At 42.2% G+C, this 16,955-nt stretch overlaps 1 protein-coding gene across 2 annotated transcripts in view; it reads right to left on the bottom strand.

The window, feature by feature from the left end:
- Positions 1-16,955, bottom strand: part of rab11fip4a (RAB11 family interacting protein 4 (class II) a) — a 126,152-nt gene that overhangs the window by 66,510 nt on the left and 42,687 nt on the right. For both annotated transcript variants that reach the window (XM_033644535.2, XM_078161652.1), the window contains exons 4-5: positions 15,221-15,384; positions 14,841-15,002 (exon numbers count right to left, since the gene is read on the bottom strand). In XM_033644535.2, the coding sequence (XP_033500426.2) occupies positions 14,841-15,002; positions 15,221-15,384 (326 nt within the window). The remainder of the gene's footprint in view (positions 1-14,840; positions 15,003-15,220; positions 15,385-16,955) is intronic.

Raw genomic sequence — 16,955 nt, 5'->3', positions numbered from 1 at the left:
TTATTATGAAGAGCTTGTGACACAGTTCAAGAGAGGCATCTGTTGGCCCTTTTCACCGCAGACATTTTTAAGAGGTTTTTATATGCACCTGCCAGTCAGCATCTGTGGTCATCCCAGGGAGTACAGTCTTATCTTGGAAAGTGTTTAGGTCATGTATCTGTGGCACTGAGGTCTCTGTAGCATTTTAAAGGTAAGATGTAGTGTCATTTGGCTGAATGAAAAGATAACATAGATGTTTTTGATCGGGCAGTTAATATACAGTAGCTGTCACTATGTACTTTTGGCTCTTTATGTGTACAGATAATATATTACTTGAATAAAAATGTAGAAATATAAATGAACTGAGGGATTAGATTTCATTCTATTGAAAATATACATTACAGGTGCACCTTTGACTGCATCTCATAGTCTCATCATCTCAAAAGCTCCAAAAAAGCTAGTCAGTGAACCTTTTGAGTTGCATATATTTTGTATGAATACAAGTATATAGTTGTGTCCAAGTGTGACTGACAGAGCTTGACTAAGCAGTTGATGTTGTTATAGACCTGTTTCACAGTGTGGGAAGTGAGCAAGGCAGGCAGCAGTGACAAAAAACTGCAGTCAAAACAGATTGTTTTCAACAGTCTTCACAGAAACACTGACATCCTTTTCAGCAGCAACCAGCAGCACTATGGGTCAGTCAGACAACAAACATTTCCTAACTTTTTGGCAACCACAGTTTTGCCCAAGGTGGCCCAACTTTGACATGAAAATCAAGTGTGTTTGTGTGTTTCAGTGAAGGTGAGTGCTTCTGTTCTGCCAAATGGCTGGAGGGGAAAAGAGGGAGGGGGGCATTACTGTGTTGTAACTTAATCACACATAGTCCAATCTGCTCTAAATTTAACATGCTGGACAAGAGTCAGGGCCTGAAGACATCTACACGCTCACACTGACTCATACATATGCCACCTGCTGACAACAGGATATCAGCCTTATGTCACAAAGATCAGTTAGTTCACATAAAATTTACATGGTGTGGTCTACACGTGATATTCAGCAACACAATGATAATTACTGTGTTCTCTAGTGCCACGTAGTGGGAACAAGAAGTGGTACACAATTTGTGATTCGTCATTTCCAGCACCACACACTCCATACAGGAACTGTCTATGTCGTGCGCACAGTGTTGCTGACAAGAAGGTGCAAGGGCTCGTTAATCACTGCTTGCAGATTTAATAATTATAGCCCAAGCATCAGTTGGTGCAAGGAACCTGTTGAAAACCCACTCTGTTTATTATTTCACAAATGAAATTGCTTTTTAATTGCTTTTGTGCTTGTTGTGCTTGAGTGTTGAATTTTTTGTTGAAAATTGTCTCACTAGCTCCTCCTAGAAAATTTCAACAAAGCAGTCCCTGTGGTACGTTTACCCTGGAGGAACAAAAATTGGGAGGCACATGTAACATCCCAGGACTTCAAAAAATAAGTCTCTCTCTTAAAATTAGTCTTAATTTTTAGTCTTAATTTTATACTTCTCCCAGATATTTTACAGATTGTCTTTTAGCAGATTAACTTGATCCACCTAAATTTTGTTTAGTATAATCCCATGACCTTCCTGATGCTAAATTGCAAAGCTTTTGGGCCCTATAATGCATGTAGCAAGTGTCATTGCTATTTAGATGCCGGCGCAGTTGTCATTTTCACGCCCTGCGCCCTCTTCGTCTAACTAGCAAATGAACTTGCGCTCCTCTGGGCATGTTCGTCTAAAAATGAGGAGTGGTGAGGCGCAGTCATGGCGCGTTGCTAGTTAGATGACGGGAAAAGCAAATGCGCCAGTGACCAACAAAAACCTGGTCTAAAGTCAACGGCGCAGTATTTCGCTGTTAAACAAGTTAGTAATATGCGTCTCTAGGCGGGTGCACAACGCGCGTGCACTCTGCTCAGACACACACGGAGCAGCCACACATATGCAAAAGATAACAAATAAAAATATGATTACAATGTGAACGATTATTATTGTGCACATTACAATATTTTTCAGAAACACGTCTTAATCATTAATCAGAATGATCTAATCGCAGTAATAATGATCATCATAATCCGGGAGGTCCAAGCTCGCAGTGTCCGAATATATGGAACTGCGAGCAGACCTCCACAGGCTGATGATGCATAGCCTGTAAAATGAACTTGTCTTTCCCAAATGAATTGTGATCATTTTGGCATGTAAATCACAAAATCAAAGATGTGAAAACGTTTCATAAACTTTATTTTGACATAAACACAACAATAAACAGCTTCTGTGAACTAAAAACGTAAACTTAGAGCCACGTACAAATGTATATTTAAAAAAAAAAAGCTTTTAGAACGTAAAACTGAGGATCATCTTGTCTGGAGGAGGAGGAGGAGGAGGAGGAGGAGGATGCACAGCGGCCGCACAGCCGGGGGCACCCAGGGGAAGCTCCGCAGCCCGCGCGCAGCCAGACCAGACGGGCCCGGGTGCAGCCACGGGACCAGCCCTTCCTGAGCCTTCAGGCAGGGGGTTCAGGATGCTGGAGAGGGAGCTGGGCTCTCTAATCTCCCGGGTTAAAATAAAATTGAATAACTTACAATTTGTTGACAGCGTTTCTCTCGTGCGCGCGCTCTCTCTTGCTCTCTCGCAGTCTCACTCTGTTTCTTTTCTTTTGACTTTTCTAAGATGACAGATGCTGAATATATACTCCCTATCTGATGCTGTGGCTGTTTGTGGCTGGCTGAGAGGGATGTGAACTTATTAGTTTGCAGCTGTGCTAATCAAATCAGGTTAGGTTTCCATTACATGTGCCAAACTGTGCCAAATGGTGCCAATCCCCTTTGATCTGTCATCAGATGTGACGGGACAGTCGATATAGAGATACAGTTATCGTCTCCTCAGCTGTAAAACGCTCACTCTTTCCAGTTGGTAGGTCCGCCATCTAACTAGCTCTCCGCTGTGCACTCCAATTGCGCCTCTCTTAAAGGGAATCAGAGGTGACACTCTGATTGGCTTATGGAATGATACGCCCAAAACACACCCATGACTAATTCGCAGAGCAAGTCCAACCCTTTTAGACTCTCCGCCATGGCGCACAGTCTGAAAACGTGCTGTGTAACTAGCAAGTGACTGGGACACGCCCATGCGCCGCATGCCGTCCGCCGTCCGCCGTCCGCTTTAGACCATCTAAATAGGGCCCTTTGAGTTTTCATTGAAGGGTGTTGCAAATTTTGACGTTTTGACATGATACAGGAAGCTTTTGTAATTTGACTTCATGGAGTCCACTCTGCCCTAAATTTCACATGCTATGTAAGAGTCCAGGCCTAAAAACATCTGCATGTTAAAATGTAGTCATACTTACAGAGTCACCTACTGACATCAGGAAATGACAGATTCTCTTTGTTGATTTACCCTTTCTATCAGGTTAACCAGATCCACCTCAAATTTGTTCAGAAGAGTCTCAAGCCCTTGATAATGCTCAGCAGTGAAGCTGTTGCGTGTTTATCAAATGGCTTTGGTATTGTGAGGCATTATTTGCCATGAAACTTCATAAACAACTCTGAAATCAACTACAACCAAATTTTGTAAGCATACAAGCAAAAAAACATTCTATATCTGATTACAGGACAGTCTTGCATTACAATGTCCCAATATCTTTGATTTAAGGTCAACCACATAAATGTTTCATTTAATATGGTTTTTGTGCTTGTGTGTGACAAGGAGGTATGATAGAGGCCCCAAGAAAATTTCAATGAAGCAGCCCTTGTGGTGTGTTTGACTAAGATGCACACAATTTGGTACAAACATATATCACCTCTAGACTTGAAAAAAGTCTCTTAGGTCCATGCTCATGCTCTGAACTCAACAGGAAGTCAGCCAGTTTAACTTAATTGTGAAACTTTATGCTCAAAACAAACTCTTCGCCAACTTCTTCTAACATATTAACTTAATGCACCTTATTCAGTGTAATCTCAAGACCTTCATGATGCTACACTGCAAAGCTTTTGAGTTTTTGTGTTGTTGACATAGTGAGGCAGTCACCGTGAAGCAGTGATGATATTCAGCACACTGTTTTTATTATCCAGTAAAAGGCAGTGTTGCCTTGCTCATGAATGTAAAGCACTGCAGTGTATAATCTGCGTATTTGATATTTAGGCAGTTTGCTTTTCCATATGAGAACTGTATTCATTTCGCAAAGTGAGATTAAAACAACATGCCTGTCAAGAGAGACTGAGACAATAACAAAACCTACTTGAGCATAAAAATCAATGCAGCATTGCTTAAAAATGATATACCACGCAGGGAAGTCATAGGTGGATAAAGTCAGCAGTGATGATGGTGAAGACTCAACTCCTGACAGTTTCTCAAGAAGATCAGAGGAAGATATTGAAAAAGGCTATGATCCGTGTGAGGAGGACATGTTAGTAATTTTCATCACATTATTGTTTTGTATCTATAAAATATGTGGTTATATAGGTTATATTTATCAATATTGTTATAATATGTATATATTTATATGTATAATGCATAGTCACCTGGAGCACTTGACTTCACTAGTGGATATAATTATTTAAAAAAAAAAACTATGGAATATTTTTTTTACAATATTTATAAATATTATAATGGTATATTATTAGGGACCTCGGCCGAAGGGTGAGGACCCTATTGTTTGTGGTGTGTTTCTTCTTTCTTTCTTTCTTTCTTTCGTTCTTTCTTTCGTTCTCTCTTGCTTGCTTCTTTAGTCTTACTCCCACCGTCTCTTTGAACCCAAATTTGACCCCCTAAACATGCTCAAAAACTCACCAAAATTGGCACCCATGTCAGGACTGGCGAAAAAAATGATAAAATGAAAAAAATAACCCCAAAAGTGCCCAAATGGGCTCTCTAGCACCACCTGGGCACACTAAAATGGCCACTGTTTGAATGATCAAACCAAAACTGGCTTGTTCGTCACATCAAGACCTACAAATCACGCGCTGACACCCCTGACCTAAATCCTACAGGAAATGAGCTATTTGCCCTTTCAAAGTAAGATTTCGCCTCAAAAATGCTCTTTTTCAAAAACGATCTCCTCCTAGACCGTTTATCCTATTTGCTTTAAACTCACACACATGACAGCTCAAACCCTGCTGAAAAAAAAACTTCTGTATAACTTTCTCATTACTCAAATGTTTTGGATTTTATGGGCTCTTAAAGGTAGCCTGGTGAAACCATCCTGATCTCGCGAGCTCATATTCAATTTCGCTCCGCAGATCAGTCTGGCCATGCAATCATTAAGGCGCATTCTGGCATCGGTTAAAGCTTACCGGACCAATCACAACTGTTTATTACTTTGAGGCGGGCACGTCAATCAGAATAGGAGGGACAAGGAGTGGAGTGAATGCATTTCATAAACAACCAACATGGCTACTGATTTTGAAACTGCGATGGTAAATGTGTTGAACAAACTGGAATGTTCATTTTCTTTAAAAGCAGAACAAACGGCAGCACTGAAAGCTTTTATTGAAAAAAAAGGATGTGTTTGCTGTCCTTCATACGGGGTTTGGTAAAAGTTTAGTTTACCAACTGGCTCCGTTGATTGGGAAAAAGATGGGACTGAGTGAAAACCCAGCGGCTATTGTTGTTTCTCCACTAGTTGCTCTCATGGAGGAGCAGGTCAGGGAAGCGACCAAGCTGGGAATCACAGCAATGCAACTTGGAGTCCACAGTGAAGAGGAAATCCGCAATGACGGCAACACTCTTTGCCAGACATCATCACAGCTCATCTCTGCTGCAGTTTGCTGGTCTGTTTACAGTGGCGTTGTGCTAGCCTACGTCACACTTTTCGTTTACTCTGGTTTTCCGTCTTTCCAATTGCATGAAGGGGCACTTTGAGTGACAGCCGTTGATACCGCCCCTTGGGAATAGAGGAAATTACACTCCGTGTCCAGACCCATTCGCGTTTTACGAATTGGGCCTGGCAACACCAGGCTATCTTAAAGGTGACGTGCCACAAAACCTCCTGACGGTTTTCGAAAGCTGTCCCATAGGAAATGAATGGAGAAAGGGACCAATCATCGGCCTTTTTTGAGCCTAGACAGCTACTCCATACTTTAAGATTAAGATTAAGATTGATCTTTATTGTCTCTCAAGAGAAATTCATCTTGGGCATACACAAAAAATACCAGCGTCTCACATCAACACACAGATTACTTTGTGCTACAGACTCCATTTCGACGTTGAAATGTTGTCACAGGACTTATCTATTCACTCATGTTTTCACCTTTTCATATCTTTTACCGTTTTTAATCTGTGCCTCTTGTGACAAAGTGGGTGAGAATACACCTTCACTCACCACTTGTCCCTTACATGCTCATTGTACACAGTATACCATGGTACCTTTACATATGTTTATTTTGCTATAATTTACCATTGCTTTCATAACATTACACCACTTACTATCCCGGGTTTGTTTGTGTTCTTGTTATGTTACAGTTAACATCAATGCACATGACTAAATTAAAACAAACACACAGTCATAAGTTGGTTTCAGTTACTTTTATTGTGTTTCAGGTTTGAACTTACGTAGTTGAATTGTTTGTTCCTTTGTTCAGACCCACCATGCAGGACTGTTTGGGAGGCCGCCACCCAGCACTTCCTGTCTTTTATAGTTTTAGTGATGTCATCAATGACATCATTGGGCTGAACTAAGTGGAGGGGTTTTCTTTTTGTAGGAATATTTCTTTTGTTTGTTTACTGCAGTTTAAAGTAACCGGTTAGGATTATTTACTTTTAGAAGTTCATTTAGTAATGTAAATGTGCTTGTAAGTTAATCCTAGGTGTTTATTTGATTTCCTTGTGTTAAGGTTACTGTGTATTGCAACCTCCTTTTGTTTTGGTAGGGGCTGAGGCAGTCTAAAGGCCCTGACACACCAAGCCGACAGTCGGCCGTCGGGCCATTGGTGAGAGTCTGTCGGCCTAGTTTTTGCGGTGTGTCCCGCACTGTCGGCACTTCCGCGTCCGCGTCCGCGGCTTTTTGGCCGATTGAGCATGTTGAATCGGCGGCGGAACTAGTCGGTGAAAGAGATCACTCTGATTGGCTGTTCAGCTTAGCGAATAAGTGCACAAGAAGAGAAACGGAAACGACGACACTGAAGACCAGCTGATCACAATGATTAAGGAGAGGCCAGCTCTGTACGACATCACAGCAAAACGCTATGCCAACCGAGTGGTGAAAAGGGAGCTCTGGTGTAAGGTTGAAAATAAGCTTGTTATATCGGGTAAGATTTTCTTTCTGGCCATTGAGCTCTTTAGCAGGAACTGTTCGTAATTGTTTGCTAGCTCACGCACGATGAATAAGTTCTTTCTATTTGTTTGTCAGAGAAAGAGCTCAGGAAGAGGTGGGAATCTCTGCAACCCCAGTATACCTGGTACAAGAAAGTTGCACCCTCGGGGAGTGTTGGAGCACAGAAGACTGGCAGGCAGCAGTGGATACTGACCCGGCTGCAGTTTTTGGAGCCCTACACAAAAAGGAATGAAACCTCCTCCAACCTAACTATCGTGGTAACTAAACCCTTTTATTTGTTGAGTAAAAAGAAAACATTGTTTCTTTCTTCTGTTATTTCAACGGAGGGCCGGAGGCTAACTTGCTGTGTTTCCCTCCGGTCGTGCTGTGGCTAACGCCCCGCTAGCCTCACAGCTAGCCCGGCGCTCCGTTGAGAGCCGGGGCTAGCTGTGAGTTAGCTAGCTGTTTGTATTTGAGCACCGAGCCCCGGTTGTTATTTAGATTAAAGTGGGAAGAAGCAGCGGGCAGCTGAGTGAAGTGGAGCCTGCGGGGAAACACCTGGATGCATAATAAGAGTCAAAAATAATGGTGTTAAATTATGGTGATCTCAGTATTGACCAAAATAATCGTGATGATTTTTGCCATAATCGAGCAGCCCTAGTTTGTACCCCTCTTTTCACATGTATCCTTTCATACATTAACTTGGTTTCACTCTATATTAATATAATTTATTTTTTGTTTTTATAAGGAACCTTCAGCTGATGCTGATTCTGAGACACCCTCAGACTGGACCAGCACCTCAGAGGAGCCCTGCTTCTTTGCTGAACACAGACCCAGCACTCCCCTAGCAGAAACCACCATCTGTGGAGCAGAGTCCGCACCTACACCCACCAGAGAAGACCCACTGCCTTTTAGAGCTGTGCTATGCAGTTGACTGTTACATTTATAAGCATTTCATTGTCCTGCACATTTGGTAATAAAACACTTTGACTTTCAATGACTTTGTGAGAGTGTACTTTCAATAGATTAAACTCCAGACAAGAATGTATCATGCAAAATAACTTTATTGTGTATTTTTAGACTACAGCCATAGACCTGAAACACACAGCCGAGTTGTTTTCTTGTCAGTCAGACACTACAATATCATACAATCAATAGGCATACACATTTCCTATATTTTGCCCCACTGAAAAGGTACTGCACCGATATCAGACATGAAGTTACGGCATAGCTCATCCCTGTGCTGCTTGGCTCGTGTTGTAGCATTGGTTGTGTGTGGCAGGGAAGCCTGCTGTAGGTCAGGGTCTTGTCTCCATCTTCCTGGGACAGTGTCATGATTTGGTCCTTCCTGGTCAACGATCCCTGCCATGTACTGGTCACAGCTCTCAGTCCGCAGGAAGTTGTGCAGAGCACAGCAAGCCAAAACAATGTCCTCCACTTTGGCAGTGTCTTGAATGTTAATGGTGGTTAGAAAGACCCGAAAACGATTGGCTAGGATTCCAAAAGCGTTTTCTACCACCCTCCGAGCTCGTGACAGCCTGTAATTGAAGATGCGTTGGTCTACAGATAGCCTGCGGTTCGGATATGGCTTCATGAGGTACTCCTTCAAGGGAAATGCCTCATCTGCCACAATGCAATAAGGAGCCAGCTGGTCAGAAGCAGGAAGTGATGCAGGGGCAGGGATGTTGGATGTTCTCTTCTCCAGAGCATCCTGCAGTGAGCATCCACCAAACACTCCGCCATCAGAAATCCGCCCATTGCAACCAACATCTACATAAAGGAACTTGTAATTGCTGTCAACCAGTGCCATTAGGACTATGGAAAATGTATGTTTGTAGTTGTAGAATGTTGATCCAGTTCCTGGTGGGGGGCGAATGTTGATGTGTTTCCCATCCAGAGCACCTAGGCAGTTTGGGAAGTTCCACTGAGCCTGGAATCCACTGGCTACTTGCTGCCACTCTTCAATTGTGTCTGGGCACTGAAAAACAGGAAAATACAATGTAAAACCCATGATGGCTAGTTTCATATGTCAGACCCCTGATAACTTTAGCAGACAGCACTATAAACCTCATATTGCACATACCTTCACGTATTTCTCCTTTAAAACCTGGTAGATTGCTGCACAGGTTTCAGGAACCAATTGCCAAATTGTTGATACTCCCACTCGGAACTGGTAAGAAAGGCTCCTGAAGCTTTCCCCTGTAAATATAATCAAAATCAGAATCAGAAATACTTTATTGATCCCAGAGGGGAAATTATTTGTGTTACAGGTGCTCCTTGCAAGAGTGGAAAGATAAGTGAAAATATAGAAATTTAACGAGTATTTACAAATATATAGTTAAAATAAACAGGACTATTAACAAAAAGTAAAAGTAAAAAGCACATAACTCAGTTATCTGTTACAGTGTGAATTATTTGCACAGAAAGCACAAAAAAACAGTTGTGTATGTATTGTCATGGATTAAATACTTTCAGCATTTCAAGTACTGCTACTGAAAGGGCTTGAAATACCACCAATCCATCCATTTACATCACACAATACTGTTTGCCTCGGCTAATTAATGTGCTGTCTTAACATACTAAAAGGAACCCCATATATGACAATCATTCTCACCCAATTTCAGGGATTTTATTTACTTCAATGTTTTTATATCAGGGAAATGTGCATCCCGGAAAATTTGCAAATTCTATGAGACAAACATAAATCAGACGGCAACGGATTGCCATATCTATCTATCTATATCTATATATTTATATACAGTACAGGCCAAAAGTTTGGACACACCTTCTCATTCAATGCGTTTTCTTTATTTTCATGACTATTTACATTGTAGATTCTCACTGAAGGCATCAAAACTATGAATGAACACATGTGGAGTTATGTACTTAACAAAAAAAGGTGAAATAACTGAAAACATGTTTTATATTCTAGTTTCTTCAAAATAGCCACCCTTTGCTCTGATTACTGCTTTGCACACTCTTGGCATTCTCTCGATGAGCTTCAAGAGGTAGTCACCTGAAATGGTTTTCCAACAGTCTTGAAGGAGTTCCCAGAGGTGTTTAGCACTTGTTGGCCCCTTTGCCTTCACTCTGCGGTCCAGCTCACCCCAAACCATCTCGATTGGGTTCAGGTCCGGTGACTGTGGAGGCCAGGTCATCTGCCGCAGCACTCCATCACTCTCCTTCTTGGTCAAATAGCCCTTACACAGCCTGGAGGTGTGTTTGGGGTCATTGTCCTGTTGAAAAATAAATGATCGTCCAACTAAACGGGATGGGATGGCATGTCGCTGCAGGATGCTGTGGTAGCCATGCTGGTTCAGTGTGCCTTCAATTTTGAATAAATCCCCAACAATGTCACCAGCAAAACACCCCCACACCATCACACCTCCTCCTCCATGCTTCACAGTGGGAACCAGGCATGTGGAATCCATCCGTTCACCTTTTCTGCGTCTCACAAAGACACGGTGGTTGGAACCAAAGATCTCAAATTTGGACTCATCAGACCAAAGCACAGATTTCCACTGGTCTAATGTCCATTCCTTGTGTTTCTTGGCCCAAACAAATCTCTTCTGCTTGTTGCCTCTCCTTAGCAGTGGTTTCCTAGCAGCTATTTGACCATGAAGGCCTGATTGGCGCAGTCTCCTCTTAACAGTTGTTCTAGAGATGGGTCTGCTGCTAGAACTCTGTGTGGCATTCATCTGGTCTCTGATCTGAGCTGCTGTTAACTTGCCATTTCTGAGGCTGGTGACTCGGATGAACTTATCCTCAGAAGCAGAAGTGACTCTTGGTCTTCCTTTCCTGGGTCGGTCCTCATGTGTGCCAGTTTCGTTGTAGCGCTTGATGGTTTTTGTGACTCCACTTGGGGACACATTTAAAGTTTTTGCAATTTTCCAGACTGACTGACCTTCATTTCTTAAAGTAATGATGGCCACTGGTTTTTCTTTAGTTAGCTGATTGGTTCTTGCCATAATATGAATTTTAACAGTTGTCCAATAGGGCTGTTGGCTGTGTATTAACCTGACTTCTGCACAACACAACTGATGGTCCCAACCCCATTGATAAAGCAAGAAATTCCACTAATTAACCCTGATAAGGCACACCTGTGAAGTGGAAACCATTTCAGGTGACTACCTCTTGAAGCTCATCGAGAGAATGCCAAGAGTGTGCAAAGCAGTAATCAGAGCAAAGGGTGGCTATTTTGAAGAAACTAGAATATAAAACATGTTTTCAGTTATTTCACCTTTTTTTGTTAAGTACATAACTCCACATGTGTTCATTCATAGTTTTGATGCCTTCAGTGAGAATCTACAATGTAAGTAGTCATGAAAATAAAGAAAACGCATTGAATGAGAAGGTGTGTCCAAACTTTTGGCCTGTACTGTATATATAGCCTATATACTGTTAATATTGTGACACCTTTAGCTTGCATACCTGTTGCCAAGAAGCGCAGTGTAATCATCAGCCGCTCCCCAACGGAGATACAATCCCGGTAGTTAGTGTTCTGCCTCTGGATGATCGGACTGACAAGTTCCTTCAACGCGTGAAACTGGACAGGAAAGAGCCGAGCGAAATTTTTAAAATCAGAGGTTTCATTTGTTTCCAGCTCTCGACACAGGTTCGGGAAAGCCCCTTGAGCCTGTCGCTGCAGTATCCATGATTTCACCCATTTCGTGCGGTTTCTCCTTATTTTTCCTCTCCGCGTCTTCCTCTCTTCTTCCACAAGCAAAAGACCAAGGGCTGACAATGCCAGTGCCATTTGTAACTTATCAGACATTTTATCAGCTACACGAAACCGTCTGTGGCGAGCGAGAGTGGCGTGAAAATGCTAAGCAACCGCTAGCTTCTTTGTTTATATTTCATGCATTCGTTGGACTTCTGGTTTCCCGAGTTATTTCCTCTCACGCATGCGCAGAACTGGCCGTTGGCCGGTTGGCCGTCGGATGTCGTCTGTGCAGTGTGTTCAAATGTACTGACACAGGGCGACATGAGGCGACGTAGACGACGGAACAGTCGGCTTCGTCGGCTTCGTCGCCGCCAGTTCTTTTGCCGTCGGCTTGGTGTGTCAGGGCCTTAAGTGTTAGTCAGTCCCTCATAAAGGCAGTTGAGGTTTGAGCTCAAGGCTGAGAGGAAAGGCCGTGCTGCTGTGAACACCTGCCCTTTTGTTTGATTTATTATGAGTTAATTTTCCTCAGTTATTTGCTTGGCATTTTGTTTGGGCTTTGTTTGTTTTTGCCTAATTTGCACGTGTAATGGCGAGCACTGTAAATAAATGTACACTTTGGTGGAGCCAAGAAGTCTGCTGAGTCTGCCTACCTACCATCTTCCTTGACACTCGAGCTAAACTATCCTACACCTCTGAAAGTACCATGAGCAAATGTGGCGAAATTGTCAGCTGTGAGCTAGAGTGGAGAGGTGTCTAAAATCGTCTAAAACTTTTGTCTTTAACTGGCTGCCAAGGCCACAATTTTCACTGTGCATACACAATTTATACCAAAAAACGTAGGAAAACTTGTCCTGGTCGCACTGGTGTCACCATGGATTACTCACACATACACATTTGGGTAAGTGAGCTCCCAAGCGAAGGGAGCAGTGATTTTTTTCTCATTCACTCACATGTAAATTGAGAGGAGAAATTTCTGGAAAAAAGGTGAGGGGCAACACATCTTAAACTTGCAACCAAGATCAAATTTTTGACTCCACAAACATAAAAACTATATGTCTGCATTCGGGACGAGTGTATCTCTCTGCTGGTATTCAGATTGATGATTGGACCCACGGTTTGGGAATTAAAGGGAGGAGTTAAAGACATTTTAAAGCCATGTTAATCTGCCTGGTCTCACAGCTTGTCTCTCCCTCTGCTGCATGCATCTCAATAATCACCATGACAACAGGCCTGTCTGTGTGTGTGTGTGTGTGTGTGTGTGTGTGTGTGTGTGTGTGTGTGTGTGTGTGTGTGTGTCTGTGTGCGTGCGTCTCACAATCTTTAAAGGACAGACTGCAGCTGCAGATTCTCCATTTCAAACAGCATCTACACATTATATATCAGTGTTTTCTATCTCCCACATACTACTACAGTCTTTATTACTGATAATACTGTTGCTACTTTTGTGATTATGACTGTTAAATAAATATTGTATGTACTGTTATATTAAGTCCTCTGCATGGTGACATGGTTTTCGAGAGGTGATGTGAAAAACCTGTAAATAGTTGGAATCTACGACTTTGTTAAGGTTGTAAAAATGTAAATAGTTTAATGTGTATTCAGTTCAGTTCACTTCAATTGCTTTTATTGTCATTGTAAATAAATACAATGCAATTCAATGCACAGAATAAAACGGAACTCATGTGGACGAGCAATATACTGTTTTGTAAAAGAAAGTCACAAACTCTTGGCTCTGAAGTTTACCAATGTTTAGGTCCCCACCTCTGGTATTTAGAAATGTAGCTATTTCAAGGAACACAAACGGGACACTTTAATTTTCAGAAATATTCCAAATTGATACAGTAAATTACTTTGCTTCTATGTTGTCAGAGGTGTCATTAATCATTGTCAACATTTTTTTAGCAAGGGATCTACATGCCCATATTGACTCAGAGTCATGGCACCACCTACTGACAACAGGAAGTCAGCCTTATGTGATAAAGATCCTAATTTACACGACATTTACATGGTGTGGTTTACACATGATATGCAGCAACATGATGTATAATTGGTGTGTGCTCTCTAGTGTCATAAAACGGATACAGGAAGTGGTAACCATTTTGCAACATGTCATTTCCAGTGTGACAGACTCCATGCAGGAAACAATATCTAAGCCGTGCACACAGTTTAACAGTTGTGGTAATGCATGGCCACTTCTATCAAACTGCCAAGGATGTGTACTCTGTAATGAGAAAGCCCTTTGGCATTTTTGTCATCTAATATCTTCCTTGCTACCATCCACAATGTGTTAGTGAAGATCGTCGGTGCCCCTCTCCCTTCCCTTCAGGACACATACTGTACCCACCTCACCTGCAAAGCCCTCTGCATCGCTGGTGACCCCACCCACCCGTCACACAGCCTCTTCAGCCTGCTGCCATCAGGGAGACTGCAGAGTCTCCGGGCCAGGACCAGCAGACTGAAAGACAGCTTTTTCCACCAAGCTGTCAGGACGCTTAACTCTCCCTGCTCTGAAAAGCAATTTTGATCCTCTGTATGTCCTGTACATATTGTAGAATTGACAATAAAGCTGACTTTGACTTTGACTTTAAATCCTTTGGTACTGTGAGCAGCTCTTGAATTCTCTTATTGCATTGCCTTTTGGGAGAACAGTATCAATTAACACTTCACTCAAAAATCATGTAACATTTGGTATACAAGTGGACCTTTTTGAGCATACTTCATTTTCTCAAATTTCCAATGTGAAAGTGGTCATTATTGAAACATGCAACAGTTAGAATGGAGCATGGAACAAAGACAAATCAAAATGTCTGCTAAGAAAAGGGTGTACCAGAAAAACAAAAAGTAACCCTCTTGTTACGTCTTAAAAATATGCTTCAAGATATGAGAGTTTGTGATTCAGGGTATGTGTTTCTGGCTCAACCACCAACCTGGAGGGAAGGGATGATCCCAGGTCTGAGAAGCCATTTGTTCGGGCGTCATCTTCAGGGCTAGGACTGCTGGGAGTAAAATCCACATCCTCCCCCTCACCATAGTCCTCAAACTGCTCCTCCCCGGAGATGACAGATGCAGATGCTGAGCCAATCAGGTGACTAGGGTACCACAGCAGGAAGAACAGGAAGGTGGTTCATTTATGAAAAAAGGGAGAAACAATAAAATCACATACTCAGATCAAAGTAATTTTAAAGTAGCCTCTTCTCTTGCAGTAGAACAAGTGACAGAGACTCCAAGTACTGTATCTCTTGACACTCACTCATAGTCACTAAATGTTCCCTAAAAGCGGCCATTCCCAGATATTGCTGTCACTGACCTGTCTTGCCGTGTTGGATCCAAAGAGTCAGAACTGTTGGCATTTTCAGTGATGCTGTCCATGTCACACTCCCTATCAGCACCACAACCGTCACCATACACACTGCATTCTGGGTAGGACCGTGTACACATGATAATGGGGGGGCCCAGCTCAGCCTCATCGTTCTACACAAACAAAATGAAACATTAGCACGTTAACAATGTGCACATACCGCATACACACAAGAGGCAGGTAGTGATACTGTGTTTTTAAAAACTACACACTGGGGCATCGGTGGATTAGTGGTAGAGCAGGCGCCCCATGTACAAGGCTGCTGCCACAGCGACCCAGGTTCGACTCCAGCCTGTGGCCCTTTGCTGCATGTCACTCCCACACTCTCTCCCCCTTTCACGCTTGTCTGTCCTATACATTAAAGGCTAAAAATACTCCAAAAAATATCTTAAGAAAAAAAAAACTACACACTGTTAGCGCTCCTCTGTGTAATGGCTACGGTATCATTCTGTACAAAAACACAACTTGATTACCTTGTGTAATATCTCAGGGTACTCTAGTAACGGTGATTGGTACTGGTTATTGAAGGCAAGATATTTGGTACCATAGTGTCTATAACCTGCACACAGCATGCCACTGTTTCTTTAAGCACTGCTATAATGCAGAGAACTCCTTAACAACAAAACAGCTACATTATCGCTTATCATTTCCCTGATAAATAAGATGTCTGGCTAATATTCATACCCAGCACCACAACTGAATATGGGCAAACAGAGGACCTACAGCATCTCAACTTGGGGTGTTTCTCTCTTTTCCCTGACCATCTTTTATTTGTACTCCACAACCTTTAAATGCATTAGTGAGACCTATGTTATTTCAAAGATTGCAAATGTAGGAATGAATGAATGAATCAATCAATCAATCAGTCAATCAATCAATGAATCAATCATTTGTCACATTGAAATTATACAAGGTAAACTCTAGTGAAATGTGATCTTATCAGCTCCTTGAACTTACGCACTGTGATTTAGTCCTATTTTGCATCCTCTTACTGTACATTGATGGCTGCTGTTTCATAATTGTCCATGATTCTGAATGGTTCTGGTAATTCATGGTTTCTGGTTGCTGAATGATTTAACTGTTCAAATATCCCGACCTCAACAAAACAGCCACATGGTCACTCTTCCTGAAATGGCAGTGCTACGCTGCAGCCGTTGTGCAGAGATCAATAGCAGGAACGGGACAGCAGTTCGCATTCCCACATCACACCAGTCCTTATTCACCGTAAAACACACACATACTCCTCCTCTCCTCTGCTCTGTCAGATCAGAACAGTCACCTAGCTAAATGGAGCTTTCCAGGATTTAGCCATGTTTTGGTGAATCAAAGGATATCATAGTTCCTGATATCCCTCTGAAAAGTGATGAAGGTCATCCAGTTTATTTTCCAACGCCTTTACAATGGTTAGCAGGATTCTAGTTCGGCTGGTGCCCATTTCTTCACCATCTTCCTCAATGTTTACTGATGTTTACATGTGAAAACCTCAACCTGGCTAACTAGCAGCTAGCTAGCTAGAAGTCAGCAGAAAGAGGGTTTACAGACTGGTGAGCTAATTTCCTCTCCCTGATGAGTGACTTGAAGTCGAATTATGTCATCTTCGTCCAATATTAATTACAAAAAGTATAGCCAATATTTTTAAATAATTCAAAATGCATAGATTAGCATAAATTTTGCGAAGCTGACT

The sequence above is a fragment of the Epinephelus lanceolatus genome, chromosome 18 (genome assembly GCF_041903045.1).
Source record: "Epinephelus lanceolatus isolate andai-2023 chromosome 18, ASM4190304v1, whole genome shotgun sequence".
NCBI lineage: Eukaryota > Metazoa > Chordata > Actinopteri > Perciformes > Serranidae > Epinephelus > Epinephelus lanceolatus.
This window is presented reverse-complemented; position numbering and strand designations above follow the sequence as displayed.